General features: G+C 33.3%; 2 protein-coding genes across 2 annotated transcripts; both read right to left on the bottom strand.

The window, feature by feature from the left end:
- Positions 1 to 1,571: 1,571 nt before the first annotated feature.
- Positions 1,572 to 2,875, bottom strand: LOC107029163 (protein SRC2 homolog). Its single transcript, XM_015230510.2, has one exon. The coding sequence runs from the start codon at positions 2,812 to 2,814 to the stop codon at positions 1,837 to 1,839; it is 978 nt and encodes a 325-aa protein (XP_015085996.1). The 5' UTR covers positions 2,815 to 2,875; the 3' UTR covers positions 1,572 to 1,836.
- Positions 2,876 to 3,797: 922 nt separating this feature from the next.
- Positions 3,798 to 9,678, bottom strand: LOC107029549 (guanine nucleotide-binding protein subunit gamma 1). Its single transcript, XM_015230983.2, has 4 exons — positions 8,927 to 9,678; positions 4,593 to 4,645; positions 4,340 to 4,384; positions 3,798 to 4,261 (listed from the first exon to the last, which is right to left on the bottom strand). The coding sequence occupies exons 1-4, from the start codon at positions 9,041 to 9,043 to the stop codon at positions 4,177 to 4,179; spliced, it is 300 nt and encodes a 99-aa protein (XP_015086469.1). The 5' UTR covers positions 9,044 to 9,678; the 3' UTR covers positions 3,798 to 4,176.
- Positions 9,679 to 11,446: the final 1,768 nt, after the last annotated feature.

The following is an 11,446-nucleotide window of genomic DNA, read 5'->3' as shown; positions in this document are numbered from 1 at the left end:
CATTTAAAATATATATATATATATATATATATATATATATATATATAGAAGGATTGATTAAGGATTTAATAATCTTTTCAATGGTTTTTTACTGTTGGGACCCTCAAATTTTATCTCTGACGTGCCTAATTTGAGTGTATTTCACGCATTTTTGCCAGGTAGGATTCGAGAGTTTTTTTGTTTAAGTTTTGAATAGTAAAGTGTCAATTTGTGCACTGACAAAATTTAAGGTCAAAATTACAATTTAAAGCCAAGTTAAGGATCCAATTTATATATTATATCTTTAATTTATTTGTGCGACTTTCATTTTACAGAATGTCAAAAAGTTAAAAGAACTAATAATTAATTTATTATTTTAAATTATAAATGTGAAAATTAAATTTTAAAAGTTATGTTTTTTTAAACAGAGAAAAAAAAAGTAAGACAAATAAATTGAAACAGAAGGAATAATATATAATAACTTCTGAGTGCAAATTTAACAAAATCGTAAGAATCTAATTTTCAATCAGAAAACATTAAAATAACAATAACATCCAAATATAGTTTCACAAGTGAAATGTGCAAAGGATGGATTTTTCCATAACTCTATCTTTTACCGATGTAAGATAGAGATAATTTTTGATGGACCCTTGAATTTTTTCATAATATGATATAAAATAAATGCAAGAGAAAATTATAATTAAAATATTAAAGAAAATGCTAGAGACAACCAAAGTAAAAAATTAATAATAGTATTAATAAAATCGAAGAATAAGATACCAATTCCGCTCTACCATTTGAACATAGAAAATACTTAACTACCTACAAATTATCAACTCTAAAATTTTAAACGTCAAGCTCTCCTATTCAGTTCCTTGGGGATATCCGATAAAAAAAACTCGCCTATTTAAAGTCATGCCTTTGGTAAAACGAGAATGTGCTGTGACATTTGTAATCACTTCTCTTTAATTCCTTTTTATCATATCTCAGCTAATGATCTTATTTATTCCACATGCTCACACAATCATCTAAGCATCCTCGTTTATATTAACTTCATCTTCTATCGCACAAATTTTTAACTAACACTATAGTCGATCCAACAACTACTCTACAAAGTTTACATTGTGCACAACATCTTAGTCCTGCTCAGACTAAAGTTTTTAGACTCTTGAGGTCTTGCTTTCAAATCTATAGTCTATGGTTGAGTTCATCGCATGTCTCATCAATTAATATCGTTTGCAAACAACAAACAATAAAATACTTCTTGAATATATCATGTCAATTTATCTATCACCACCGCGAAATAGTATATATGATCAAGAAGACACTCGAAACTCCGTATGTATATATAGGATATGAATAATTCCGTTAGGCGAATCCATTACCCATGGTACGAATCCTTGCCAACAAATTATGTCATGTATATTACATATCCTATAAGATCGCGCGTTAGTGTAGATATGAGAAGCACACTCTCAATAATTTAGGTATGAAACTCAGATAAAAAATGAATGCAAGTGTGTTTTTGACTCTTCAAGTTTAGTTTTATAGATAAATGCATCCATGATATTACGAGTAGGTTAAAAACGATATAATAATCTATCCAAACAATATATTCATCGAACATACCACACTACATCATGAAACAACCATCCAACCAGATAGAAGTAGAGTTACATATATCTACCAGTAGAATCCTTCATAGAAGAAACTCAAAAACAGCTGAATTAACATAATTCATCATATCATTAAGAGGAGGAATCCATTGAAAATGAACAAGCTTTATATATACAAAATACAACGCAAGATTGATTACCCATTAGTGTAGAGGACTTCATCCAGTGAGAAACATCAGCATCAATATTCACTGTAATTGCTGTAATCATCTCTGGTTGCTATGTTGTTTTCAACTCTCTCTGCAATCTTGGCTTCTTCATACTTCAATCCTTCCCCTAATGTCAATCCTCCCAATGTACCAGCCACTGCTCCAACCGCCAATCCGGTGCCTACCCCCGTCCCCATTTTCCCACTACGCTTCTGATCATAAGGAGGGTAATAATCAACAGGGGCGCTTGGCCTCGAGCCCAAACTGTTATAGCTAGATTGCCGCTCAACAAATGGTCGTGGAGGAGGAGGGGGAGGTTGAGAGTAATACCCAGGGAAGTAACTAGAGTAAGGATCAGAGAATACACTGTAAGGAAAAGAATGTTGCTGCGGAGGAGGAGGTGGTGGTGATGGAGAAGCAGGTGGCGGCGGTGCAACTACAGGCGACGGAGGAGGATGAGGGTGTGAGGGGTATGGGGAAGAAGGAAATGCTCTGTAGGAAGGGGGAGGAGGAGGGGGGGCAGTAGAGTAATAATAACTACAAGGAGGGGGTATTTGGTAATCGAGGGGTGGAGATAATTCACGAATAGCAAGCTTGAGTCGGATCTTACCATGAGGACGACCGGAAGGTCGCCGGAGCTCAAAAGTTCTGATTTTGTTGAAATCGTCGACGTTAACCAGTTCCTTCAACGGAACCCTAAGTGTACCGACTAAAGGTTTGGGAGTTTCCGAAGGTTTTGAATGGAAGATCTCAAGAGTAAGAACAGCATCGTGAGGAGGAGATTGAGAATGGGGAAGATGGAGGACGAATCGTTCGTTCCAAACGGGTCGGGTATTGCCGGAATCATCAGCTTGTGTGGCGCGTCGTTGATCCGGGTCGACCCAAAAGATAACATAGGGCTTGAGATCGCCGTGATGCCAATTGACATTTTTCAGATGCTTGGCGGAGACGATGGTGATTTCGAGATCGTAGGTTTTCTGGGGAGGACAAGAAGAAGAACCAGTTGCCATTTCTGATTTTTGGGGAATGGAAGAAATGGAGAAGGTATTTTATATGGGTCGGATAAAAGTGGATTTTGTGGTATACCAACTTTAAATTTATCTAAAAAATTTCAAAAATCTAAGCAGCTAATTATTTAGATACATTTTGATTTATAATATTACGAATTTTATCTTTTTTCTAGATACACAGTAAGTGGATTTGTATGTATCTAAAAATAATATATAGACAAATTCCGCTCGTCTCTCTTCCATCTCACCGGTCACTCTTCTATGTATCTAAGATACATAACGAATCTTGCTCGCTTCCCTCTTGTTCAAGATGCATGTGAATCACACGAGATACAAATAGAACATATATCTTTCTAGTGTGTATCCTAGTTATGATGATTCACATGTATCTTGAATACATAGACAAATCTCGCTTAATTACCTCATGTTTTCGCTCATCTCTCTCCCTTATTTTAATGTATTTATGTGCTAGCAAAAATACATGTATCTAGGTGTATCCTTTTGAATATATGATAGAAAACTCTTAATTAGTCATGTAATACATACTCCCTCCGTTTAAAAAAGGATGGTCTAATTTGACTTGGAACAGAGTTTAAAAAAAGAAAGAAGACTTTTTTAATCTTGTGGTTCAAAATTAAAGTTTTGTCAAATGTACTAAAATACCCTTCAATCTCGTGGTGTTAAACATGCCACGTAGAAAGTTAAAGTTAAAAAAATTGCCAAAAAAAGAGAGGGGTCATTCTTTCTCAAACGGACTAAAAAGGAAATAGAATATTTTTTTTTTAAACGGAGAGAGTAATTATTTGAAAACATATTTAAAATTGGCAGTATAGATGTAAGTCTAGTAGTTCTCCAAAAATCTTATTACTTTCTTCTATCTCAAAATAAGTGTTGTATTGGCTCCTGTTTGTGAAGATGAAATGCACAATTGCTTATTTAGCTCCAAATCAAACAGCTATGCCTCAGTCTCGAATAGGTTGAGATTGGCTATATAAATCCTCGATATTTTATTTATGTTCAACTCATGTCAAGCTCCAAAATAAACGTTGAAACAAATAACATACAGTGGTTCTTAATTGAAGATTTAGCTACTGAGACAGGTATTATGAATCATTTCTAACCACAACAAATACTTCACTTGTCATTATGAAGTTACAATAGAAATTAGAAAATGTCATCTGCACAATGCTGAGTGACCTAGCAATAAAGATTAGAAATCTTGAATTTCAACTCTTGAGGAATACTTTTTAAAAAAATGTCATTTTCTGCACATAAGACCTCTCTGTATAAGGCAACAAACTGTGAATACAAACACTTCAACTTCCTCTCCAATCAGTAGAACTTCCAAATCAGATGACAAATTCACAATATCCAGCATCTGCAACCTGATGCGTCTTGTGCTCCTTCAAACCAGCGATCCCAAGAAGGATTTGTTGGACCGTGTGTTCTGGTGGAGGAAATATCATAAAATTTAGCGAAATATGACACTCATAAGACGCTGCGATAAATGAAGGGTAATTCTTACATTGGTAGTAATGGATCTGGCCTTGTTTCCACATTACTTAGCATCCTAAGCCCATGTAAGAGAATCAAGTTAGATAACCATAACATGCACTGAACAGAACGTAAGTCATCTAGCCAATGCTTTTATGCAGATCATGCTACAAAAGGGGCCTTGGGGCATGCACGATCGGCTCCATACCCAGAGAAGGAGTGGGATGATCTACTGTCTCAAAGCTTTACAGATACCAAGTTAAATATATTATGTTTGTACTTACTCCTTGCAAGCAGCTGATGCCTTTTCCATTTTGTCAAGCAATTCAAGTTCTTCCTGCACATGTTACATCATCAGCAATTTTGTAGTATGTATTGTCAGTTATCTACAGAAGAAGGCTTAATAAACAAATAACAATTTGCCCAAAGGCTTTGATCAGTGACGAGCCCAATTTGTGGGTTAGGCGCACATTTAGATTCCTACCACAAACAAAAGTCGGGTACTTAAAGGAGAATGGTAGATGAGTGGATCCATTATCCACCAAGTTTTGAACTGTAGGCCACTAGCTCTCATGGATTTGTTGGTTATTATAAGTAAAACAAAACAAGTAACAATCAGCAAGAAATAGATACTGTATCATGTCTGATGTTGGAACATGAAAAACAACTGAGACCAACCACTCCTAGCCTTAAACCCTTGCGAAGAAGATTGAGGCAATGCCACCAGATATGGCACGACATGTAGAAGATAACTGTCCAAATAACGGAAAGCACAGCAGCTGTCAAATTAAGGGCTCAAAGAAGGAAGGGAGACCCAGGGTAAGAAACACAACATCAAAAGGAGTCGAAGGATATTCTATTAATGTATAAGGTCATGCAACTAAAATTTGTTCAAGGATTCTAGAGCATAAGAGCTTTGCTATCATATAGAAGAAAAATGAAGCACAACTCTTAACCCGGATCACATCCGTAGCACATATCTTTTTTGTAATAATTCAGGATTATTTAATGTTACACCACATTGGTCTCAGATGTATCATGTACATATAATACAACCCACGTAAAGCCCCCCAAAATGTCTTAGCCCTATACAGGTTGACACGCTATCACCAAGTATTAGCTCAACTAAAATTGCCAATACTGGACGAACACATAGAAGTATTCACTATTTTTTATTAACCACATTGGAGATACTCAAGCAAAGCCTAATGGTTGCACGAATCACATTTGCGTTGGTGCACAAACATTCATAGAAACAACAAGAAGTGGAGGGAGAAACAATTAGGAAGAGTATTGAGTTCCACGCAGTACATATCTAAGTAACAGAAATATTCTTGTAATTTCCTACCTGCAACTCACATATGTAATATTTAGGTTACTGAGCAATCAGAATCTATCAACTGATCAACCCTGCTTTACACAACTCAAGTCTTATATACAGTGAAAAATTCAGTGACTGAGATATTCAATCTGCATTGCGTGCTTCCTCATTAAAGTTCTAGAATCCTTAAGAGAGCCCAAAAATGATTATTTTTAGATCTTATTCGGTCATATGGAACTGATAATTCCTAAATGGAAGGCCTTTCCTTACCAATTCGAATCAGCTTGTATACTACACATTTATGTCTATGTGTAAAGAACATTTTACAGATCATCTAAGTTCTATGTGGCAGTGTGTGATGGGACATAACATATTTAGTGGACAAGAGTACATAATTTAAATAGAGAAAGATTTGATTCTCCATTAGCAAAGGGGGTTCATAAGATATACCACAAAGCTCATGCCATTTCTAGTTCTCTATTAGGTGATAAATTAAGCAGTATATATGACAGACTTATCACTATAAATGAGCTTCCTTTCACAGATATGAGTCAGGAGAAACTTGGGAAAAAATATGTTCTGAATAATCACATGCATATGTAGAGAAATTGCAAATATTGTAAATGTGCTTAAATGATATGTTTGACACTAAAGTTACCATTTTAAAAAAAATATGATATGTTTGACACTAATAAAGTGTTTTCATGAAGAAGATTCATAATTCATTTAGGCAAGACTTTCAGTAGCCATTATTTTGTGGCTTCACTTATTAGGAGTGTTATCTGAACTTTTGCAGCTAGGAGTCAAGGAAAAAACATCCTCCTCTCTCTCCTAGAAACTCCTTTACATGAAGTTTATTATAAGAAGTAAGAACTCCTTTCTCAGGTTGCTTTGCATGAACCGGAACACTTGAACTGGTTGAAGTCCTTTGAAGCAACTCTAACCAATAAAGAAGTTCTTGCTCAGAGGATAGAACATTTTAGAATTTGAAAACCAACAAGCACGAGGTGTTGTATATCTCTCAACATGTTCTATTTCCCTAGTTTGATGTGTAAGATCACAGGGACGTAAAGATAATTTAAGCAACTATGAACCAAGACTAGGTCAAATATTCATAAAGGTAACACCTTTCAGCTCACAAAAACATCAGCGTAAGTTCACATTTTATTTTTTATAGTGGTGGTATCCTGGACAGATTGTGCACACATCAACACACACACACACACACACACACATACAGCACATTGGCAGACATATTAGATACCTAAACCCCCAATCATGCTTAAAGAGATGTAATTTGATAAGATTGGATCAATTTCTAGAGAAAAAGTTTCGGAAGTCAATATATATGAATGCACATCAAAATGCTATTTGTGAGTGATAATTAATCACTCTACGAACTATTATTTATAAACATTACCAGACATTTAAGTTCAAATTATTACTCTATCTTACTCATTCTTATGACGTCTAATCATGATTAATACCATTCTGTTTTTGTACAGCTTTCACAATTTTCAAGAATTCAAATTGATGAAGTGGTTTAAATTTTAAACTTTGATGTAATGTTTTCCTATTAAATTCATGTTTTCTCCAGAAGCAGTAATATAGTTGCAAGTCAAAATTAACATCTTATTTACAATGTTCAATCAAGTCTTTCCATATAAAAAAGGACGAAGCCTGAAGGAGTATAATATTCTAGACCTTTCTCAGAGATAATGAAATGATTAAAGGAGAGAAGCTACGAACTCATGTCAAGAAGCAAAAGTCAAAAAACAAAGATTCTAATTGCACAGTTAGAGAAGATTCTAATATCTGTCTCCTTCCATATATAATCCGATAATCATGAAAATTTGTCTGCTTTAGAAATCCTCACAGCTAGATACCCCCAACCAACACAAAATCTTCAAACATTTGCATTTATATCTCAGAATCTCCTCCACATGTATTCCAGGGGTGACGAAGAAGAAGATTCCACTGTGTATCTAGGTAAAAGAATTCCTTTTTATGGATATATAATACATATTGACTCCCCTTAACTTCTTCGTAGGTTTACTCCTTAGGAATTTTGACACCAGATATATTAAAAATCCTAGCTCCGCCACTGTTTCCCATAATGAACAACAAAATTCACAATCAGGAAAAGCCAAAATAATAGAACAGCTTGTTTTGTTTTCTGGCAGTGAAGCAACTCAGTTTAATTACTTTGATTGGTTTGTGGTCCAATGATACTTTTCCTATTCCAGGTTTTCTATTTTCCCTTGTATCCACACACACACACACCCCTGCCCTACCGTCTCTTTCTTCCTCCCACTCCAACATCAAATAAGTAAGGACTTCCAATGTTCAACTAACAGCTCCGTAATGGACTGAAACAATGTTCACTATATTCTTTCTGATTTCAGATGTTTATAAAAAGAGGATACCTGTTAATGCCTCATCAGGTACTATATCAACAGTCTTTTTTATATATAGTTGCAAATCAAGCCTTCAAAAACTTTTAAGCAACACAAATAGAAAGGCATTTTAAACAATAACATGTAATATTTTGCAGTCAGTGCAGCAGTTTTTTAGATGGCCAGAATTCATGGTTGAAGTTCAATACAGGTTTCCAATGAAACATCAGTGAGTCCTATATGTCCTATTTTCAACAGGTTTCAAGGCTCTCGGTAAAACTCCATGCCAAGTCCAAAACATACTCAAATAATTATTATTCAACTCTCAAAAACATTAAGATTTCACTTCAAAACTCAAATGAACTCCCCTACTACATCGAAAATGAAATGAAAGGGGACATACACCCTCACACTTCCACAACTGAAGAACTTTAATCAGATATGAAACATGAAATAGCTTCGCAGCCACTACTCCTTGGGTGACCACGGGGTAAACCTCACTCTTGTGCAACAGCTTGCAAACCACACATGAGAGGTAAACCACACTATGAAAGCGTGTGCGAAAAGATGAAATAGCTCATTAGCACATTAACTCAACCAAATAGGTGAATAAGCCCCTCTTTTCGGAATTGAAGTAAAGAAAAGCTCTTCTTTTTTTTCAGTTAATGGTCAACCCATTTCACATATTACCAAACACATATAACAATAACTCCCTTTTTTTAACATCATTCATTACTCCTATCTGCACTGTGTACCAATACAACACAACACCCCCTTTGAAGAAAGATTCAAACTTTTCCTCATAAATATCAAATTCACAACAACCATATTCAGCAAACCAGAAAAAACAGACAATTTCTAAGCAACAAAACAAAAAGTTAATAAGAGACATCAGAAGAACCTCTAAAAAACGAGTTTCCTGCTCAAGTCTCTTCAATTCAGCAGATATCCGATGCTTCCCTCTAGTATCAGCTGCTGCCACAACCGATCTCACCTGTTCTGAGCTCTCTGATTGCATTTCTCACAATTAATCAAAACCCAAATACCTATAGAATCAGAAAAGTTCAAAAACCAAAAAAAGGAAAGAACTTCATTTTATACGAAAAACCAAATCCCTAAAGAATCAAAATCGTGCAAGTGAAGCTAGAGATTCTGTAACTGTTCAAAGACTAAAAACAAAAAAACCCATTTGGAAAAAGAATCAAGAGAACACTCAATTTTCATTAAAAAACAAAAAAAATTGAGATTCTGGAACTGTTCAAGAAACCAGAAAAAGGGTTTTAGCAGTTTCTGCAGAACAAGAAATGGACAATTGAAGAGACAATGCAGAGTGCTTGAAGGTGGGGGTAGTAGAAGTGGGGTGGGGGGGTTTACTTTTGTTTTGTTGTTCTACTAAGTGAATTGAAATGTTCCAAGGGATAGGCAAAACAGAAAGAACAAAGAAGAAAGATGAAACCAAAAAAGAAGAAAAAAAACAAAAAGGAAAGTTGGCTTTTTTGGTTTTTAAATTATTTTTTCTTTTTGAATAATGAGAAAGTTGGTAATCTTTTTTCACTTATTTTACTTTACAAAAATATTCTTCCTTTTTTTTGTCTCTTTTTTCTTTTTGCTTGTGTTTGGGCTGTTGTGGTTTGGAGGAGGATTGTTTTGACGCGAAATCAGAATTTTAATTTTATGGATAGTGTTATTATATCGTTAAACTCTATATTTAGTATACTTCTTAATAAGAAAAATGAGCTAACAGTTGAATTTATAGTTCGAACTCTAATTTTAAAATACTAAGAGGATTAAAATACTAAGAGAATTGAAGAGGATAAGGGAAGTCTCTCGCAAAATTAGAGTTTTGATTTTTTGAATTTTGATTTTTATAAGGAATAATGCACAAGTACGCCTTTATATATTATTTAATGTACTCTTTATTATAAATTATATCATTTAAATAAAGATAATTAAATCCGATAATTCGTATTTAAGTTTCAAACTCTCTCCAAAAGTGTTAAGAAGGTTAAAGGGAAGAACCCACTGTTGAGTTCAACTACTGAGCACTTGGAAGTTGAAACACTGATTTGTCACCCTCAACACTAAGTTCCTATACAAATCAATATGAGCACCATCTATATTGATTTATATAGGGGAGAAATTATAATTTATATACATAAAAAAGTTTATTTATCTTAATTTATGTAATATTATTTAAATTAAATATGGGGTTTAAATAATTTATTGATTAAATCATTGGTCTTACAACAAATCACTTTTTTTTTACGTTACATTTCAAATAAAAGATCATTAATCTTATCTCACTTGTTAACAACAAAAATAAAGAAAAGATAAATTAGGGAAGGAAATAACTTAACTTTGTATTTGTAGTATAATATAAAATTTACATATTTATATAATTGGAAATTATCTCACTAAAAATACAAAGTGAATTAAAGTTAATATTACAAAGGAAATAAGCGTTCAATAAAAATGTATACATGAATGACAATGATGAATGTTATTAGAGGTACGATGAGTTAAAAAATATTAGATGAAAATGAATCGACAGAACATGAAATATTTGAATTCATACGGTATGATAATTTAAGTTATTTTTTTTTTAATTGTTGAATTTAATTATTTTAAATTCATCTTACTTCTTTATTCATATTTTTTTCCAAACTTTTCTTGAAAATATTTTTAAAACCAAATGACTAATAGGAATTAACTTAACTTACAGTGCTAAGGTAATTTAGTGTGAGACTTTGCATGGTATATACTTTTAATTTTTTTTTCAAATTTCACTTATGAAAAATTATTAAATAGATTATATATCGCTATTAATTTAAGTTATCTTCAATTAAGATAAAAGAAGCTCCCAAAGCTGGCAGAGAGGAGCACATGGGATTTATTTTCTGTGGGAGGAAAATAATTTATTTTTTTCCATTTTTAGTGAAGACAAGGTTTTTTCTGCCTTTTTTTTGGTATAAATAAATTACCTCCAGAATATTTTCTTGCCCATATTTGCTATTTATCACGTGTACACGTTTACATTCAATAATTCTTTTATTAACGTAAAGAGGAAAAGAAACAAAAAATAATAATGCGATCATATTTGAAATTTTTTTTAAAATTTTTGAGAGATTGTGAATTTAAGTCTTTTAATAAATCTAAGTATCTAACCAAAAATCTGTTCAAACGCATCAATTCGAAATGACCTATAATGAAAAAATTAGGTAATTTTCTTTAATTTTTTAATTTTTTTTATTTTAATCAGTTGAACACTTTAATAACAAAATATTTCCTAGCAAACGTTTCATGCTTTTTAGAGCATGTATCTGTTGTCTTTCTGAAACTAGTGGAAGTTTTTTTGCTTCCTGCATCCTTACTAGTAAAAAAGAAACTCTTCGACCTAGAAAGCATTCTAGTATGAAGGCCG

This window comes from Solanum pennellii, chromosome 9 (assembly GCF_001406875.1).
Source record: "Solanum pennellii chromosome 9, SPENNV200".
Classification (NCBI taxonomy): domain Eukaryota; kingdom Viridiplantae; phylum Streptophyta; class Magnoliopsida; order Solanales; family Solanaceae; genus Solanum; species Solanum pennellii.
Note: the sequence above shows the minus strand (reverse complement) of the source record. Positions and strands in the feature narration are given on the sequence as shown.